This window comes from Amblyomma americanum, chromosome 1, assembly GCF_052857255.1.
Source record: "Amblyomma americanum isolate KBUSLIRL-KWMA chromosome 1, ASM5285725v1, whole genome shotgun sequence".
NCBI classification, from domain to species: Eukaryota; Metazoa; Arthropoda; class Arachnida; order Ixodida; family Ixodidae; genus Amblyomma; species Amblyomma americanum.
Window position 1 is genome coordinate 50,229,593 of NC_135497.1, and position 21,013 is coordinate 50,250,605.

General features: G+C 47.6%; 2 protein-coding genes across 2 annotated transcripts; both read right to left on the reverse strand.

The window, feature by feature from the left end:
* Positions 1-4,606: 4,606 nt before the first annotated feature.
* On the reverse strand, positions 4,607-15,660 carry LOC144112780 (uncharacterized). Its single transcript, XM_077645597.1, has 4 exons — positions 15,605-15,660; positions 13,017-13,166; positions 5,502-5,691; positions 4,607-4,864 (listed from the first exon to the last, which is right to left on the reverse strand). The coding sequence occupies exons 2-4, from the start codon at positions 13,131-13,133 to the stop codon at positions 4,788-4,790; spliced, it is 384 nt and encodes a 127-aa protein (XP_077501723.1). The 5' UTR covers positions 13,134-13,166; positions 15,605-15,660; the 3' UTR covers positions 4,607-4,787.
* Positions 15,661-16,148: 488 nt separating this feature from the next.
* LOC144112781 (uncharacterized) lies at positions 16,149-20,841 on the reverse strand. The gene is made up of 4 exons (XM_077645598.1): positions 20,707-20,841; positions 17,361-17,453; positions 16,798-16,883; positions 16,149-16,334 (listed from the first exon to the last, which is right to left on the reverse strand). Exons 1-4 carry the CDS (start codon positions 20,839-20,841, stop codon positions 16,304-16,306), a joined length of 345 nt encoding a protein of 114 aa, XP_077501724.1. The 3' UTR covers positions 16,149-16,303.
* Positions 20,842-21,013: the final 172 nt, after the last annotated feature.

Consider the following 21,013-nt stretch of genomic DNA (forward strand, 5'->3'; position numbering starts at 1 on the left):
AAGCAAACAGTGAAAGGAGGCAGGTGCTTCTGGCAAGAAGAATGTGATGCACCCTACCCAAAAGCAGGGCCACTGTCACTTGTGATGTAGCAGTGCCATACTCTACTTGAACACAGGGACCCCGTGATCAGAACCTTGCGCACTTCAATTCAATTTTATTTACCTTGGAACATACACATTTACAAAAGTGGGCAACAAAAGCATCTGGGCCCTTAGCCAGTTGCTAGTTTGGGTCCATGCAATGAGTGCACAAAATAGCATACCTGGGCACTAGTAACAAATAATTGTAAAACTTACTTGTTAGATCAGCAAGCCTGGTCCCATTTATATAATCACTCTCCTTTTTGTGTCTTCAGGCAGTAAGCACTCATAAAGAAAAAAATACAATGTTTGTTCATATGCTCCATAAGCATAGCTTGTTGAAAGTCCACTCTCCAATGTCATGGGAATGCAAGGAAGATGATGAAGACCATGCAGCCAAGCCACATTTCATCACCATCACTGGTCGCCTCCGCACGAGACTCAAGCTTAGGCTGCTGGCATACGTCGGTGGTTCCTGCCTACACTGCCTTAACTGCTTTGTGCGCTAGTCTATTCTCCCCCGTCAATAAGTCCCCTCTTCAGAAGTTGCATCACGTCAAAAAAAGTCCATTTAGCGGGAAAAGAAGACTAGTAGCCATCTTGACTACAAGCAATACAGATGTACACAAACACACAGTTGCTCAATGACAATCTCACTGTGTCTGTACCATACATATGCTACACCCACTTCAGGCATGCTCAAAACAGACCAAAGTATCCACTAATGATTTTCTTATACTGAACATTAAACTCTTTTTCCACTAGGTTAATAAACTGCCAAGTAAAGGTAGACAATGCTGCTTTCTGAATAGTTCCTGAACTGCATTTGCCATTTAACTCAATTTACGCAGCCCTTCAACATTTCTAAGTATTTGAAGCTTCAATACCTTTCAAAATTAAAAATATCTCTGTTCATCCCACCTTGTAGCCAAATGCTGCGGCATTTAAAGCATCTTGCAGCTGTCACGTCTATTAAAAGAGTATAGACAACGCATTTTGGTGGCATGTTGTGTTCTTCGCAGTGATGTGTAGGACATTACTATAGATGGCTCACCACGTGGTATTTCCGTTCCGCAGCTAAATAACTTATAATATAATTTTCCTCCCATGCTCCCTTGGTTTGAGTTTCGGCAGCTCTGTGATGTCAGTTTCGCATGCGTAAGGCGTAAAAAAAATGCAAGATAACTGCTGCTGCTTCATGCGTTGTCATTCCAGCTCTTGAGGTGGACTGGCTTTAACGTATTGAATTAAAATGATGAAGCAGTGATTACATCGCATTTTTTGTGATGCCTTGTGTGAACTGAAACTGCAAGTTGGCATCATTCAGCCACTGAAAGTGAAACTAAAACAGCATGAGAGAGAAATGAGATTTTAAATTATTCAGCAGTTGTAGGTGAATGCCATGTGGTACTCCACGTATACTAATGCCTGGCGCATCATTAGAAAGAAGAAAACACACATCCAAAAATTAGCTGTCTATACAGCTTTAATTAACTAAATTAACCAACACAAGGAAGCAAGTCATTTGTTCTGACCACCAAAATGAACCAAAGGCAACCTGCACCCACATCTTGTAAGCAGCAACCAATGCCACTATCAGTGGTGGTGCGAATGGCGAAAGCTTTTACAGCGAGCTTTGTAGCAGAAAAAATGTCAATACAAAGCAGCTTCCCAGTGTTTTGCAACAACCTAAAGCTGAGAAATAAAATAAAAATGCTAAATTATACCTTTAATGTGAATGTATCTATTCACCACAAGCACAGATACCAGAGTGCCTCACTTCTGCTGAAGTATACTGTGTAATGTCAGCACCAGCTAAGGAATCTCCAGGTAGTCAAAATTTATCCGGAGTTCTACACTGCAGTGCTTCTCAGTGCTCGGGTGGAGCTTCAGGACATTACCTACTCTCACCAGGCCAGAAATACGCAAAACAGGCAGCTCAGGCACACAGATAAAAATTGACAAAAAAATTTGATACCGAGCTTTGCCTGCACATTCTAAATGTTCAAAGACTGTGACACTTCCAAGTGGCATTTACTGCACCTTGCTGCATACAATTGATTTGTACAGTTAAACTGCAAAAGGGGGCATGCCATTTGCTTTGACTGGCGATATGAATGGAAGGCAACTCACACCTATGTCTTGTAAACTACTATCTGAACCTTTATCTCAACGCAACCAATGAAAACTACTTTTGAGACAAGGAAGTAACGCAATGAGCAACTCAACCAATCTCAAAAGAAAGCTGTCAAAGCAAAGCTCTCTTACTTTCCATTCTGAAATACTTTGCTACACAAAAGACATTACATCAGCCTTAACACACGTGGCACAACCAAAAGCCCTCGAAGCAAAATAGGTAAAAAAACCAACACTGCAGTGATGGCCTTGACCATCTGCTTAGTACGGAGGAGGTGCAGGGTTCGATACCCAGTGCCACTACCCATCAGTTTTCTAGCAGATACAAGTTTCTCCTTGGCCTGGTGCTCAGCTTTCTCTGGGGTGAAATCTTAGGGAAAAAAAAACCTAGTCTTTGACTCCCACATCGTGCAGACCAAAAACATGACAGCCACTGTGCACCTTTGTCGCAGAGGCTTTCTGCCACCGAAATCAAAGCCCCCCGTCGTCATCATCAATAGTCCACACACCTTGGAGTCAACGTGCGTCACCAGTTGGAGTATGCCATTCTGCATCGCCACAGGAACCTGAGGGTGGTTCAAAAGCACCAGGAGTGTGTTCTGCTTCTTCAGGCCATGACTCCACGTGATGATCAGCTCCAGCAGCTCCCTGCATGCAGGCACGACACAGAGCAAGGCTATTCAGGCACTTCATCAACCGCTACTGTTCATAAATGATGGCCAATTTTTCAAGCAGCTCCAGTCGGGGACTGCGGAACACTGTGCTGTCCTGGCACTAATCAATGCCTTGCTCGTTTGACATATATACTTGTGTAAGGGCTGTGTTAGTGCAAAAGCCGCAACCACGGCTTGGCAGCCAATAATTTAGAAAGAAATAAAGTCAGCCAAAAGAATTCCACTTCACGTATGTGTCATTTAAACACATGGTGCATTCCACCCGGAGCCAACAGATGGTGAAACCTGCCTACGACACTCTGTACAACCAGTGTGGTCATGCTGATGACGTGTTGTTTCGTCAGACTGCCTCACTTTCTACTTGTGAGCAGGGTGTTACACCAAAAAAGGCAGAACGTTATTGGTATTATCTCCAGCAGCACAAAAGTCGGAACAGGGTGCTCCCATGCTAGTGCCGTACTTCCCTGCACTGCCCGCCTGGCTCAGACGCTAGCGGTTGGGCATGCTTCGCATAGAAGTCGCAGCAAAGATGCTTTGAAACTAGTCGCCGTTTATCATAAAAGGCATAACCATGCTACCAGTTAAGCACAACACAATACTCTGACATTAAAATGAAGGTACCACTGACGTTTTTCATGCCTTTGCAGTGAAGCGATCAGAAAAGCGACCCAGGTAAGGCCAGCTCCCACCAATGGCTTCAGATCGCACAAGCTAAGCATTGTATCGAACCTTTGGCCAAACCATCATTACTCTCAGTAAGGTACTATGGCCCAACAGTTGTATGCACATACCTCTGCCAAAGAAGGGAAGGAAACTTTGGCCAAAAAAGTGGCCTACCAGCATCTTATTTTAGGTGGCTCGTGCTGGCTATCAAGTAATATAGCATGTCACTGTGCACTGTACCGTCCATACCTTTAATTAATGCACTATGTACTTAAAAGATTCATCACAGAAGTGCTAATACGTCATAAAAAAACGTGCCACCCCATAAACAGGGCACGGGTTCCATGTAATGGCTGCACACCGTCAAAATCGCAAAGATAAAGAGCAGTCCTTACACGAATGCCCACGGTACTTTTTACCTTTTTTAGTTTCTTTTCATTCTGGCACCTTCTTTGAATTTCAGTTTGATCATACTTCAGCACAATGCACCTGCAGGGACCCTAAAGACAAGCATTGTAACAAGCTACTGTATAAGAAACTTGTGTAAGGGCCGAACTTTTTATTTAAATTTGGGAGTGAATTTTGTAGATGCGGCTCATACACGAATTAAAAAAAAAGTACAGCCACATTTTTTTTCTCAATTATATAGTTCAGAACAGAGGGTGTGGTCCATACATGGGTGCAGCCCTTACATGAGATTATAAGGTATATATTTGTGGATCATCATTCTAAGAAATTTGTCACTCTACATAGGAACAATCGTCCACAGACCAGAAAAAAAAATTCACATCAAAGGCAAGTGCCAAATTAGGAAAAAAAAAAAACAAATGCTATTTCACAAAAATGTGCTGGTTAAACTGTCCCTTCCAATAAAAACATTTCCCCAACTTCATCAATTTAACTCAACTTGGGGTAGGCATGATGCTTACGTAGCATTGCTCCTCATAAAAATAAAATGAAAAGAACACGTTGTGAAGGCAATGTCCCTTTACTAGCTGCAATTTAATGTAAAAAATTCTACCAAATTCTTGTCGGGTAATGGAGCAAGCAACCAATTACTTGTTTGGGGTGGCGAGCACCACCCCTGACCTCCCCTTGTTGTCATCACTGAACCTGAAACACCAGCATTCGGGTTAGCAAGCACGTACTCCGTGTCAGCGGCCACTTCTGCAGCATGCTGGTCGATCTCCTTGAAAAGAAGATGGGGCCTGCTGCACCCCTTGTGAGACGAGTTCAATGCCACCTGTGCCAGGCTGACAGACAGCTCTCAGATCCCTTGTACTGGCGACAGTAGTGACAGCACGATGGCACTGCACATGCGGACAAAAAAACAGAGTTGTAACTCTCGCTAGTGGTGCTCGTAGTCTACTATATTCGGCTGCCATTCTGTGCTAGATAAGGTCACATGGTGTGGGAACGCAGGATGGCATCAAACATTTTTAGCTTCAAAAATCGAAAAAAAGAGTAAATAAATGAAGAAGAAGCAATAGTGACCTACACACGCAGAGAATAAGCCTCTGCATTCTGTGTTCTCCATACCTATCCACAATTCTTGATTATATTTTATTTCAGCAGAGTTGACTACCAATGTCTTCCTTTTTTGCAGAATATTTCTGCCAGACTTCTTGTGCACCATACAATGCACTGCTTCTGACACCCTCACTATGTAACTTCTTGCAAAAATACCGATCAATGACTTTCGCTGTTTGGCCCTGCGCATCACGGGAGTTAAAAGGTGTGCACTGCAACCAGCCACCACTTTTTCATTTCTCTGTAAACATTTTACTGTGCACAACATTCTTTTTTTCAGTCACAAACCGCCTAGATTACAAGAAGCTCCTCCAACCACCGAGTGTATCCCTTAAGCACTCCCATGATTCCCGTCCCTTTTCACAATTCAAATATGCTTCCTTTATTTTTCTTTGCTGTACAGGCCACCATACCCACCAAGATTCTGTTCGGCCAAGATCCACTTGATGTCCTCGGCTGTCTGCAGCAGCTGGGCCGAAACAGCGAGAGCCAGAGACTGAAGCTTCTCCTTTGGAAGGGAGAGTGACGCCCCCTGGCGACCGCTGCTGGCGACGGCACAACAGCTGGCATCCAGGTGCAACAGCCACAGGCCACCCAGGAAGTGCACCTGGGGAAAGCAGGAAATTGAAACAGAACAAAGGGCTTAGCCAGAAATGGCAGAGGAGTGCTAATATGTTCTCAGTTCAAGCAAACGGAAGTCAAATATAATGACAAACTAAATGACTCAGTTCAGCATTTAGAGATATAGTATATCTGCTTTCAACTCAGAACAATCACGAATGCCAGCGTGGCCTTTAAGCAACATACCTGTTTCTTTGTTCAATTATTCATTTAAAGTAAACATTTACATATGTATTCTTTTTCACCATGAGTGGTGAACCCAGTTGTGCTTACGGCACAAAATGCCCTACCCCCCATTTGCAAAAAAAAAACAGATAGAGGGAGAAAATAAAAGGCATCAGAATGACCTAATTGCATCATATTACAAGGAGCATTGCCAACACTGAAACAGCAAAACTCTCGGTTCAACGAACTACAGTCAACTCCTCTTGAAACAAACTCAGTTGGGATGAATTCTCAGATGAGGTGAACAATGTGTGATCATTTGGTTGGTTTCCCATAGGATTCAATGCAAAAGAAATCCGCATAAGACGAACTATTGTGCATGTCCTTCAGTTAAATAAAAAATAGTTTCACAGCAACTGTGAACCACAGCGATTCTGGTTTGGTTTATGGCGGTTTAACGTCCAAAAGTGACTCAGGCTATGAGAGACGCCGTAGTGAAGGGCTGCGGAAATTTCAACCACCTGGGGTTCTTTAACGCTCACTGACATCGCACAGCACACGGGCGTCTAGAATTTCGCCTCCATCGAAATTCGACCGCCGGGGCCGGTATTGAACCCGCGTCTTCCGGGACAGCAGCCGAGCGCCATAACCACTCAGCCACCGCAGCGGACACACAGCGATTCTGCACAACAGTACTTACAGAATGTCCGCGCAAAACCTCCTAGGAGCGGAAAAAAAAAAAAATGTTTCCACGCCAAAAAGCGCAACTCTACAAAGTAGCTTCTGTGCAGTACCTTCACTCCTGGCTGAGCACGGCGCAGGGATCTGATACGGCCAGAGCTCGGCATCGCACAAGCCACATGACGCAAGCTGCCCTCCTGCTGACTAAAAGGCGTGTAGGTACGAAGTGGAGCTGCTCATTGATTCAGGGCTGAAACAGTTGAGAGGTGAATTTTTCAACTGATACGGAGCCGCAACACACATTATCAAGGTGCTGAGGCGGCCAAATACTATCGGCATCACCGGGGCATTGCCTGAGCCAGACGGAAAGGCATGTGGTGCAGCTGCTCATAAAATTAGCTGTACAACTAGGGAAGGATTGAGATGTCAGACACATGTGCATGCCTAATCATGCAGTTGTGCTTTTGATTGCTCAGAGCTAGGGGGAAAGCAAAAACAAAAAAGGACAAAATATCAGTCGCTGCGGAAGAGAGAGGAAGAGATGCCGCAAAAATAAAACTAGACTGGTGCCGTTTTCAAGTACAATTATCAGAGCTTATTTCATGCCCTCACTCATCTGCTCACTTGATCCCACAATAAATGTTGCATGTGTAACGGGGGCTTAGGTTAATGCTGAGGCGGCGGCGACCGAGTCTCTCATCTGTTCAGGTCAGCAGGCGCTCGGTCTGAGCGATGGCAGTGCGGCTACCTCTTCTTGTTGTTGTTGTTGTTGTTAGCCTATCAAAAGATGGCACATACCCACACTGGGGGATCGGCAAAGAATCTGCTTCTTTTCCTCAGTAAATATAGGATGATGCCCTTCTTCTTCTTCACAATGGCCCCGGGGAGAAAAGGTGCCATCCTGGCGACTCAGGGTGGCGACAACACAACCGGGTCATAGCATGGCTTCAGTCGTTGGACATGCCCAGTCTCGCAAACACGTCGGCGAAGATCGGAAGACGGTGTGAGGGGCTCAATAAGGTAGTTCACGGAGGATGTGCACTCCAGGACGTGGTAGGGGCCATGGTATTGTGAAAGAAGTTTCTTTGATAGGCCGGGATCAGTGGAAGGAATCCACAGCCAGACAAGTGAACCAGGTGGGAAATCCGGATCAAGCTGACCGTCGTCATGGCGGTGTTTCTGGCACCCCCGAGTGTCTGCCGTGAGCGACCGTGCAATCTGGCGGCAGTCTTCGGCGTGCTGGGCAGCTTCAGAAATAGTTGTACACACAGATGAGGCAGGGCGGTATGGAAGAACTGTGTCGACGCGAGCGGATGGATGTCGGCCGTAGAGCAGAAAAAATGGGGAGAAACCGGTAGTGGACTGAGTAGCAGTGTTGTAGGCGTACGTAATATAGAGTAGAACGAGGTCCCAGTTCGTGTGGTTGGCAGCAACGTACATCACCAGCATGTCGCTCAGAGTGCGATTAAATCGTTCAGTTAGACCGTTTGTTTGCGGATGGTAGGCTGTACAAGTCCGATGAATGATATTGCACTCGGCGAGTAGAGCTTTAACGACATCAGACAAGAATACGCGTCCTCTGTCACTGAGGAGTTCACGAGGAGCACCGTGGCGAAGTATAAAGCGCTGCAAAATGAAGCACGCCACTTCACAAGCTGTAGCAGCTGGGAGCGCGGCGGTTTCTGCATACCGGATCAGGTGGTCAATGGCAACAATGACCCAGCGGTTGCCAGCAGCGGTGCATGGCAGAGGGCCGTATATATAGATGCCAACACAGTCGAAGGGGCGAGGAGGACACTGCAGTGGCTGCAACTGTCCAGCAGAGTGATGAGGCAGTTGTTTACAGCGTAAGGCTATAGAGATAAGGTTGAAACTTTCCAAGGGCCCAGACAATGGCCAAGCTCTCTTATTCCGACACAAAGTAGTTGGATTCAGATTTCGTGAGGGTGCGGCTGGCGTAAGCAACCACATATTCCTCAAATCCAGACTTGCGTTGGGCGAGCACAGCCCCGAGGCCAATGCCACTGGCATCCGTGTGTACTTCACTTGGGGCTTGCAGGTCGAAGTGACGCAAGATAGGTGGTGCCGTGAGGAGACTGCGCAAGGTGTTTTAGGCATCGTCGCAGGCAGGCGACCAACTCGAAAAATCCACATTGCTGCCGAGAAGCTGAGTTAAAGGGGCAGCAATGGCCGCAAAGTTGCGAATAAATTGTCGAAAATAGGAACAGAGGCCTAGGAAGCTGCGCAGTTCCTTAATGCAAGTAGGTTTTGGAAACGCAGTCACAGCACGAAGTTTGGCGGTGTCGGGGCGGGCGCCCGCTTTTGACACAACGTGGCCTAAAATTGTCAGCTCACGAGCAGCAAATCAACACTTTCTTAAGTTCAGTTGAAGGCCAGCGTCCGTAAGGCATGTTAAGACGTGCTTCAGCCGGGATAGATGAGTGGCAAAGTCGGGCGAAAATATTGTGATGTCATCGAGATAACACAGGCACGACTTCCATTTCAGGCCACACAGAATGCTGTCCATCATGCGCTCAAAAGTAGCCGGAGCATTACAGAGGCCAAAAGGCATGACGGTAAATTCATACAGGCCATCAGGGGTGACGAATGCGGTTTTAGGGCGGTCGTCAGCTGCCATGGGGACCTGCCAGTACCCAGAGCGTAAGTCGAGAGAAGAGAAGAGTTCCGCTCCTTGAAGGCAGTCCAGAGCATCATCAATGCGCGAAAGAGTTTCATGTGACCTTATTCAGGCGATGGTAACCAACGCAAAAACGAATAGAGCCATCTTTCTTTTTCACGAGGACCACGGGAGAAGCCCAGGGACTGTGTGAGGCCTGGATCACGCCACTCTGAAGCATGGTGTCAACTTGGTCTTTAATAACTTGGCGCGCTCAGTGGCTGAGACACGATATGGGCACTGACGCAGAGGGGCGTGGTCACCGGTGTCGATATGGTGGGCGACAGTCGACATGCGGGTCAAAGCGGGTTGGTGTGAATTGAAGGAGGAACGAAATTCATGAAGCAGAGTGAGAAGTTGAGTTCGTTGAGGTGCAGGAAGAGAGGCGTCGATGGAGGGAAGGAAAACGTCTGGAGACGAAGTGTCGGGTGCAGGAACCGGCGGGCTGAGGGCATTGACGTCAAGGGACGGGGAATTGTCATTTTCATCGCGGTGGAGAATGAAGTCAATGATTTGCATGGTACCCAGGCACTCACCGCGACGCACAGCAGAAGCATATGTAAATGGATTGGTCACGAACAACGTGCTAAGGCGAGCTGACAGAGTGAGGTCGGCATAAGGTATGGAGCGGTACTTGCGGCACAGAAAGAGGGGCGATGGTGTAAAAAGTATGTTGCCGTCGCGAACAAGGTCAGAAGTGAGGGGCACAAGAACAGAAGAACAGGCAGGCAGTTCAGTGTCTTCGGCAACGACGGCTGTGGCAGGAGTAGCAGAAGGGGCATCGAGCGGCGAGGAACCGCTGAGCGCAAAGAACTCAAGTTCAGCACGAGCACAATCAATGACTGCGTTATGGCGGGACAGGAAGTCTCAACCCAAGATGATCTCAAGACAGCAGGTTGGTAAAATGACGAATTCAATCACCTAGAGGATTTCCTGAATGACGACGCAAGCCGTACACGCCGCTAACGGCGCAATAGCCTGCGTGCTTGCGGTGCGGAGCGAGAATCCAGAAAGTGGGGTCGTCACTTTTCGCAAGGAGCGGCAAAAGGAGGCGGCCATGGCAGCCGGTGTCGACAAGCGCCAGAACAGAAACACCCTCTACGGAAACGGCGATCAGATTGGCGGGACATAACTGAGGCCTTGGACATTTCGCTGGTGGCGCAGTTCTCGCCTCAAGAACTGCGGCGTCTAGTTTTCCTCTTGCGAAAGATTCGGGTGCCGACACATGGGAGAAAGGGAGCGGCGACGAGAAGGTGACCGCCGGGTGGAGAAGGTGGTGCGATCAGGGGAAAGCGGGCGACTCTGTGGCATCTCGGCTGGCGGCGAGTAGTCACTGGGAGGAGGCCAGTAACCGGCAACTGGGGAGATCAGCGCACGACGATGGCAAAGCCGGGCCACATGACCAGGCAGTCCGCAAGAGTAACAAATAGGCCGATTGTCACTAGTACGCCAGAGACTGCCAAATTGCCGAAGCGGTCGCAAAAAAGGTGTCGGAGCATGAGGAACTTGAGGCACAGACGCTTGAGGTGGAGCGTAGGTTGGGCGGTAATTAGGCGGCCGCGGCCGTGCGACGGCGGCAGCGTAGGTCAGGGGTGCAGCGACAGGTGCGGGCGGCTGTGCTGGTGCGGGCAGAGGGGCCGGTGGAAGGGCCTCAGGCACTTGTTCGCTGATGGCAGTGCGAAGGTCGGGCACCAGGAATGGAGATTGCACAGAGGGGGATGGCAGAAGCAACAGCTGACCTGCAACTTCCTCACGCACAAAATCTTTGATGTGCGCCAACAGTTGCGAGCGGTCAGGTGCAGCCGACAGGCCGGCAAGCGACTCGACAGCCGCTGCTGCGTGCTGGCGAGTGATGAGCCTCTGCTTACGCAGCTCGTCGTAGCTCTGGCAGAGACTGACGACTTCAGCAACAGTGCGGAGATCTCGCGACAGCAGCATCTGAAAGGCGTCATCCTCGATGCCTTTCAGAATATGCTTGATCTTGTCCGCATCGGACATCTGGGGGTTGACACGTGAGCATAGGTTGACCACGTCTTCAATGTAGCTGGTGAATGTCTCACCCGACTGCTGAGAGCGCTCGCGCAAGCGGTGTTCGGCACGTAGCTTGCGCACAGCAGGACGTCCGAACACTTCGATGAGGTTCGCCTTAAAAGCAGTGCATGTGGAGAAGTCTGCTTCGTGGTTTCGAAACCACAGGTTGGCAACGCCAGTCAAATAAAAGAAGACATTGTTCAACTTGGTGGTATCGTCCCAATTGTTATATGTGCTCACCCGCTCGTATGATGTGAGCCAGACTTCAGCGTCACGATTGTCAGAACCGCTGAAGAGTGCCGGGTCCCGCTGCCGGATGGAGCCGGAAGAGAGGCCTGGTGAGCCAACCTGCACGGCTTGGTGGTGGGCGGCATCAGGCATAGCGGGCATAGCGGGCAGCCGGTAGCGTGCGGTTGCACAGGTCCAGGGTGGTACGAGGATGCTAAACCGAACCTCCACCGAATGTAACGGGGGCTTAGGTTAATGCTGAGGCGGCGGCGAAACCACGGCGGTGACCGAGTCTCTGGTCTATTCAGGTCAGCAGGCGGTCGGTCTGAGCGATGGCAGTGCGGCTACCTCTTCTTTTCCTCAGTAAATATAGGATGCCCTTCTTCTTCACACATGAATGAATTTTTATGGCGCAAGGGCAGCTGTGGCCGAGTGCCACGGAACAAGGTTTTATTTTTATTTTATTCACGGTGGGGTCAAAGACCCATTTCCCAAGCATTTCACCCTAAAGAAGCTGAGCACCAGACCAGCAGAAAACTTGTACCCATTTTATCTCCGGTGGGTACCCGGCAGCCCTGGGAAACCACAATAAATGTTCCATTTGCAATTGTCCTCTCATTGCATGGCCACTTTATTCAATCTTTCATATAACATATATTCGGATACACTTAGCATTCTCACATATGCCTTTTATAGTGGTACATCTGCTAAAACAAACTTCTTATAAGACCCCAGACTATAGTCAGATGATGAAACAGTAAAATTCTGCTTCCAGGTGAAGGCCGAAATCTGCCAAAATGGTGGAAAAAAATGTGGTCCTTACCCACATATATACAATACTTCCAACTCCCTCTCAGGATACTGTACAATATAATGCAACAAATTTTCTTACAAATGAACGATTTCTGAAATGCGGGTTCTGCTTCAAAGAAGCATTCGCAAAACGAAACGAACTTGAAAGCTTATTCTGCAATACAACTGTTAACCAATTCTTCAGACTTTAAGATTGGAATGCATTTGATTTTTCTGACTTCTCTGTACCTCTGTGAGACATTGCAGTAAACTGTGACTGAAATTTCACATGCGCCACAACTTGCTGCTTGACTTTTCGGAATGCCTTCATGCTCACCTGCACGTCGCCCCAGCAATCATGAAGGCGAATTCTGAATCCTATTTGAACTAAAAAACTTAAAGAATTAGTTTAAATCAAACTCGTTAACATTGGTTTAGATGACCAGACTAACACGTTTCCTATGGGATGACACACAGCTCACTAACTGCACATTGTGCGCTTTTTTTTATTCTGCAACGCCTCCATTCTTTCATTTGTGCGAAGTGCCACACATGACCCTGTATTAAGCTTTATGTACCCACAGTTCCCAAAACTGGCTAAAGCAGCCTCTGAAACCCTAAGTAATTGAACACTTGCATTTCATCTCATGAGTGTGTTTCTATGTAAAATGAGGACACATACACACAAGCATACAAGCACGCATGCACACGTGCAAGGAAGAAGGTTAGGAATGCACCTTGAATAACTTCTGCATCAGCTGCCGAAACTGATCGGCTGCTGCCCTTGCTGACCGAGTGCTCCACAACTGTACCAAATATGTTGGCAAGAAGGTCCAAAGTACTGCAGATGGCATCGCCTTGTTGCCTTAGAATCCACATGGGGCTTTCTGCAAGGTTTCAAATAAAAACGGTGCAGCACACGTCATACACAAAAGTTAACAGTAACTAACAAACACTCGCGCATCAAAGCAGAGGCAGCAGCTGTGAAGCAGTACGCTTGTTTTCGATCACTTCCCAAAGTGATTCAGACAATAAAGGACACCGTAATAGAGGGCTTCAGATAATTTTGAGCATCTGCGGTTCTTTAATGTGCACTGACATCCCATGGTACACGGCCCTCAAGCATTCTGCCTCCATCGAAATTCAACAGCGGCAGCTGGAATCGAACCCACACCTTTTGGGTCAGCATCTGAGCACCACAACCACTGAGCCACCGTGGCAACTTTAATGACAACAAAGGATGGCTTATGTCATTAGTGAACTAATGAGAGTTCTGTCTAGAAAGCAGGAGGCAAGTAGCTGTTAGTGGCATCAGAACTGTAAACCTAAGCGGTCAAGTCCCATGGGTAGCATTTCAGCGCATCTTGTAAATCATCTGTGCTATGCAGTCGAGACCGCTTATAACAAACATGAGCGTCACACGGCGTCCGCTCGTTATATCCCGAAGTTCATAGTAAGTGGACCAGAGCTTTAAAGACAGCTGCTTGTCAAACGAAAAAAATTTTTCTTTGCGAAAAAGTCCGCGATGATCGTCTCTTTTTGCAGTGCAGATCCGATGATTTAGGTTTCCAGATTATTTTAAGCAGAAGCGTGCTATCACCGAGGCCCTTGGCATAGAAGAGTTGTCTGAGGCTATCTATGTAGCTCATTGCTACAGGCGCGCTTATGGGTGCTGGCTCCGAAGCTTCATCCTCATCTGAATCCTCTGCGTCACTCTCGTCCCGCACTTCAGAAACGATGCTCTCGTTTGTGCACTGTTCCGTGGTGTCGGCGTCATCAACAGAAATAAAATCATTCCAACCAATGTCATGACCCCCCATGTCGGAGTTGGTGACACGCCGCCACAAACTGCCGCTGGGCTGGTCATCTGCCGAAGAATCAGGCTCGGCATCAGACACTGTGTCGACGAAGCCGCCCTTGCGGAAGCAGTTTTGCTAGCCAGTGGCCGTCACCACCGCACAGGCCGCTTTCATAATCTCTACCGCTGAACACAATGGAAGTGGGCTCGGTGTTCCCGTCCGCCATCCCGAATTACAACCTGGGCCCAAGATTTGAACTAAGCCAACGAAACGTCCGCACCGCAACAAGAGTGACAAAAGCGTGTGATGGGGTGGGCGTGCAACATGCACAGGTGGCAATCAAGCCAATCAAGCTAAGGATACACACGCACAGCGCCATCGGAGAGACCAATGAGGGGCGTCCGTGAGTGTCAGTGCGGCCACCTCTTGGCTCCCACGGAAAGCCTGCTTCACAGTGCGTGGCCTCCGCGATCGATACTGGCGGCGGCGTGGTTGATCGCAGAGGCCACGCGTGGATTTGGAAGAGGGTGAGGATAAAGGAGTGGAGTTGCGAGGAGGGGCGGGAGGGCGATCTTGGAAGTCGCGTCAGCAACGAAAGGGTAGCTCGCTCAAGTGCGGCACGAAACAAGGCGGGCAGTTCGCTAGTGATGAGGCTTGGGAAAGCATACCGCACGCTGGGCGCACAAAGGGGTTGGAGGCAGGTTATCCCGCATCACAGCGCCGGGTTTTAACCGTCCGTTCGCTGTAACCGATCAGCAGGGCTTAATGACGTTTGTTATACATGTGATTTAGTGCCATTGAAATAATGTATATTTTGACGGTTGCGCAGGTCTCGTTCGTTACAACCGAAAGTTCATCTTAAGTGGGGCCGTTATATGTGGGCTCGACTGTACATGCAACAACTTTTTTAAAACGAAGATTTCCTGGGCCTGGTTACATGCAACACTGCACTGTGTTTTGCCGCTTGAAAATTCGTCATGTGGTATGAGATTACGGTGATCGTTGATGTTGCCAGCTTGCAGCTGGCTGTAATTTGAAGGCAACACCGAGGCTACCAGACAACCACGCCGGCACTCTATCACTCGTTCTGGAAGCAGCCAGTGGCAAGCTGCACTTGGAGCTGTTGCTGCATGCTGGCATTAACATTGCAGAACTCCATGAAACTAGTGCAGCCAAATCAAAGAGACCTTATGCTGTCAAAGTGTTCTCTGATATGAGGCCACCCGTTCGTCGTCCTGCCTGCCATTGCACGCCGTCAGAGGTAAGCAAGCGACTATGCAGCATGAAATTCAGGTTTGAGTAAAGCTATTTCGACGATCTCCTTCCACACCATTCATACCTGGACACAGCCTCCATTCGGAAGTCCATTTGAATTAACCGGTGTGAGATCCATTGCGTCTGAATTAGCGAGCATCCGACACTCGCTGGGACCGAGCCGTCAGTTTGAATCATCCGGATTTCCGAATTAACGGAGGCCAAATCAATGAGCTTTTACTGTACTTGGGAAAAAAAAATTGTTAGCTCACCACAGTAAGAGGTTGGTCAATATTTCCAGCAGCCTCCCCAAGATCAGCAAGAAGCAACTCCGCGATGGTGTCCACATCCTCAGTCTCCAAAGCGGCCGTTATCTTTTCTGCAACAAGAGTCAGAAATGAAATGGCAGGTGCAGCTTCCTTGGAACAGATCCTTCTCTGAATGAAGGAACAATGTTAATGAGCTTGCACTGCAAAACAGAGGGCATTTCCTTCCTTCTGTTGCCTCCTATAAAGTACTATGTTCAAAGTCGTACAGTTTGGCACATTAGTAGACTGTGCTAGGTGCCAAACATGAGCCAAACATGTTGCACTCAACAAAATGCACAAGCAGAAGCATAAAAGCTCGGCAAATGCAGCAAGGCATCACACAGTGTCCTTGTCATGGGAAGATGGAAGCACTGCCAAGAACCAAGAAACCTCAAAAGTTCTACCCCAGTTCTTGGAGCCCTTCATTACACACATCAACAACTACTGCAGGTGATAATCAAGACCTCGCAGGTTCGTAACCGTGGCAAAGTAAAGCACTTGCACTCACTGTCAGCAGTGACGTTGGTGAGCTCTGGCAACCGCTGCAAGGACGTGCTCGCGTACGCCAGTCGAGCAAGAGACACCTCCGAGGCCTCCATCAGCATCAAGAATGGAAACACCGTTGTGAGAAGTTGCCCCTCGTCCAGTGACGAGCACAGGTCATCACACACAAACACCAGTGCGCAGGTCAAACCTACAACAAGCACGATGGCAGTTGTTGAAAAAAAGAATGGCTACTTCAAAAAATGGGCTCTGACTCGTCAGTTATGTGAGCCACTTTGATTAACTTTCTCCTTGCTTTCTTTCAATCTCCTTCTCCCCCATTCATGAAGAAGTGGGGTGAATGTATCATATTTGAAACTCCACCTACGTGCACACCTCAGGCATCAAACACACCACAAGACAAAGCCTGTGAAAAAACTTCTTAAGCTGGCATAAGTTATGCCTTACGCTAAGGCTCCATCCCAATCAACCCCAATCGAATGAACGTGTATGATGCCATTCTGACAACCCCTCATGAAAAAGAAAAAAAATGTGAAAGGAACCAGAGAAAAAGAAAAATATGCGAACCAGCAAAGGCCATGCGTCGATTAAATGCAGGACAATTATAAGAATACACGCATGCTAGGAGCAGAGAGGGGACATTCTGCACACACCATTTCTTGCTCTGCTCTGTGGGCTCAAACAGGAGGCGCCTCAAGGTGCCAAGGACAACTCCTTGCTCCAGAAACTTGCACAGATCCTGAAACAAAGAACCACTGCAGATTGAAAGGAACTGCAAAAGGATCCCACAGGTCAACTGGCATGTAGACATGACTGAAACATTACCCAAAGGATGAAAATTTACAGATGGGTTGTAATTCTCTTTCCTGGCTCGTTCTACCACCATGCAGCCAAAATCAAAGAACCTGAACCGAGGGGCTACAACACAGTATTAAGTAGGGGAAAAGGCACAAACAAATAAAAAGAAAATCGGACTTGAATTACAGAAACATTTCTTTTTTTACTGTTTTGCCAACTGCTGTCACACTTATCCCTCACACTACTCCCAGTGCGTATGTCATTCATAATAAACTGCTGTTAGCATGTTTTCTGTAATGCTTTTATGCAGACACAGCAAAGCAAAGGTGAGTAGGCAAACAGTGACAACAATTCAAAGTGAAATCAGTGACAACTATTTAATGCAATGCATGTAACATAGCTGACACAGTGCACTCACCTTGCCAAGTGCAAGCACTGCTTGCACCAGCTCTGGTTCAGTGCCAGCTAGCCGAATTTGGAGAGAATCCCGAGCAAATTTTTCATCCACGTCCTGCACAGTAAAGGCATAATTCTGAGCCAACCACAATAATCAAATGTGCTCGAAATGCACCCATCATGCTAGCTCAAACAAATAGTGGACATTTTTATCCACATACTATACATTCTCCCAAGACTTGTAATGGGGTTGGTTCATAGCCCTGAACAATCTGGATCCATGGTTATGCCAAATATGACCAGATGTACCAGCTGGCAGGTAAGCTTGGTCCAGCCAAGAGGTGAAAACTTTGCTGACAGATCGAAGGATCTGTGCTGACTAAATTAATTTACAAAAGAAACAATTGTTGGAGAGAACAGAGAAGCACTGAGAGAGGAAGAGAGGTGGGCACAGCGCCGACAAGGCAGAAAATAGTACGACACATGGCCCCAGTTGCAAAGGCACTCACTGCAGAGAGCTTAGTTGGAAATTGGTACCGATGAACTGAACATCACAGAAGAGGTGAAGCTCTCGTTGCAGCTAGCACTTCTAACGTACCCTATCATCTCTCTTCAGTAGCCATTTAAGGTTCCAGTTAATAGCTCTGCCTTGGTGTCCCTTGTGGGTCTTGAACTATGGTCACTTCCCAGAAGGATGGTACCAAAAACCCAGAACTCTGAAGGTATGAATGGAGAGCTGAAGACTACTACAGAAGCTGCTACCGAGAACACTGAAAGTGTAGAACTTTACACTGCCTGCAGCCAGGACCCGACGTCCTTGAAGAAGAAGACAACCAGTTTCTGCACTAGAGCGACAGAAACACCGAGCACTGACGGTATTTCGTACCAGCATTACCTGTGCACTTTTCTCTTCAACTTGAAAAGCTTTGTCGTGCACGGCACTCAGCTGGCATTGCAACAGTAATTGAAATCTTGGCAACCCGCCATCCTCCCTATCCAAACCCGTAGTTGAGCTGCATGTTAATCTGACCATTCTTTTGATAGAGGCATCCCCGCCCAATGCGGAATATGAAAACAAAGAGCGCCTGATGACTGGGAGCTAGGAGCCAAGCTCCAAAAGCAGCTGGAAGCTGCGCCTCCATCTGTTATAGATTAATGTGATGCGAAAGGGATGCGGAACTGCAACATGCTACCAACTAAAATCCACGTGCATCAGTTCGCTATTGAAGCTCTCAGGATGCATCAGAGAGAAGCGAGGCCAATAGGCAAACTTTTTAGACCAGAAATCAGCAGGTTTGATGGAACTATGCTCATGACTATAGCTCCTGGGATCAGTATGAAGCTTCAATACATAGCAATGAAGCTCTATCAAAAGTCATAAAAAAGCTACTGCACTGGAAAAGCAGGAGATATGAGGAGTCTTTCCTTTACTGAAGAAAATGACCACAGTGCACCTGACCTAGTTAATGAGCAGTCTAGGAGAAAAGAACTTGCTCTAAATGATCACAACTCACCTGCTATGGCTAGCAACCATTCTGTTCATTGGCGACACAGAAGCATTACAGCATTTAATGATGAAGTCATTAAGAATGTAAGATGCCTTGGGTGTGGAGCAGTGGAGCGCAGTGCGTCACTCAAGAAGCCTGTTGAGAACTTTGCCCTGAGAAATGATAAAACAACAATGCAAAGACACAACCGAAGCAACCAAGACCGGTTTGAAGGGTATTCCGCATGGTTAGACTCTGAACAAAGAAGTTCACAGCAAAGAATAAATGCAAGAAATTGTCGGACTCATACAGAACCAAATAAACTCGGGTCAAGTCATTACAGGCATTAAAGCAGAGACTATTGCACTGCACGCACTGAATCTCGGGTATTTGAGCATCCTAACAATTCCTGACAGAATGAATAGGACTCCAGGCACACTTCGTCATATATATACCGAAACACATTATGACAGATGCTGAAGGCTACATATATACCCCGCTACCCACAATGAAGTGCCTTCATTGTGGGTAGCGGGATTGATGATAGCGCACCTGCCTTAGAAATTTGTTTAATGTTTTTTTTGGTGTCTTCATTGTGGGTAGCAGGGTTGATGATAGCGCATCTGCCTTGGAAATTTGTTTAATGTTTTTTTTTAGGGGGGGGGGGGGGTTTATCGCATTTGGGTGATTACAGTACATCTGCGTTTGACGGGACAATCTTACATGTGTGTGTGTATTGTATAAATTGACTTCTTACTGTCAAATAAAATTCAGTTGTAAGTTCAGCACCTTCCGTGTCTCTCGTCTCGTCCTCTTGTGTGTGTTTTAACGCTGGTTTTTAATGCGATGGATAACCACCAACTCGCCCAATCCTCAGTTCTTCTGCAAAGGTGTGCATGCAACCTTCCAAATCCACGCAGATTTTTGTTTTTGCAGCCATACTCATTTTTGTTATGAAATTAAACTTCAGGGCCTATGTTTACGAACCGGTGTGGACAGTGGTGGTCCCCGGTCCGGCGCACCCATATCCCACATGCGGACGCTACAAAAACGGGCACTTCTGACCTCTTTCAAAATTTCAGAACCATTTTCTTGACGCTGCAACATGATGGCTTTATAACTTGGTAGGGTGGCTTCACCATAGAGCAGTGGTGTCGCGTGAAGAAGGCACACGCGAAGCCGAAGTTGAGTTTTTATTTTCAAAACAAAATAGTTGTCAAGGAAGTTGCCGAAAAGACAATAACATGCCTGACTAAGCGTAAACTTCCTATAACGTCGCACATCACAGAATGGACGGCGACAGATGCCACACAATATACATACAGGTTTATTGTCATACATGTCTGCCATATCCCCCCCCCCCCCCCCCCCCCCCCCCCCCACCTTTTTCTAGCTATGCTCAGACCTGCTACTACATTTCGCTACATTTCGATGCATTTCGCATAGCGCAATCAAGAGGGTTATGCCTCAAAGAGACAACTTTAAATCTTGGCCGTGCACCCTAGTGACCACACTGCCGAAACCAGCGTGCATCCAAGAATCAGCTTACTATGCATACATAGGCATGGAACAAAATATACAGAAATTAACCCACCTTAGTGCTATGCTGCTGTATTGCGCGTGCTTTGCATAATACTTGGATCAGGCCTTTTGTTCTTAGATGAGAACTACTCTCGGCGAGCTGAGCGACCGTGCTTCCTGCGGGCTGGGATAATTGGGCTCTCGAACCTATTCTCTTGTGGCCTCTCGTGCTGAACGAGCAACCTGCGAAACGGCATCCTGAGTCGAGCAACTCTCACTGAGCACCTTTCCAATGCACCGTTCCCTCCTCGCGAAAGAAAAGGAGCGCGCCACAGACCTTATGAATGGAACTGCACTTACCGTTTGTGTCTGCCGAGCTAGCGAAGTAAAAAGACCGTGCACAAGGTGCAAGTCAACCGAGCGGCGCGCATTGACCCTTGGCAGAGCGGCACCATTTGCAAGCAGGCGCCTGTGCTGGCGTCCCATCGTTGTCATGACAACAAGTGCTGTACTTCAATGTCTGTGCTTCGAAATTATTTTTTTCTCGTAGAAAACATCACTTGTAACAACAATCTGCAACATTCGCTAAGTTTTCTTGACAAACGCGACACATCGCCGAACATGACGTACGGGCGCTCACAGCCAATCCTGCCTCGCTTACAACCAG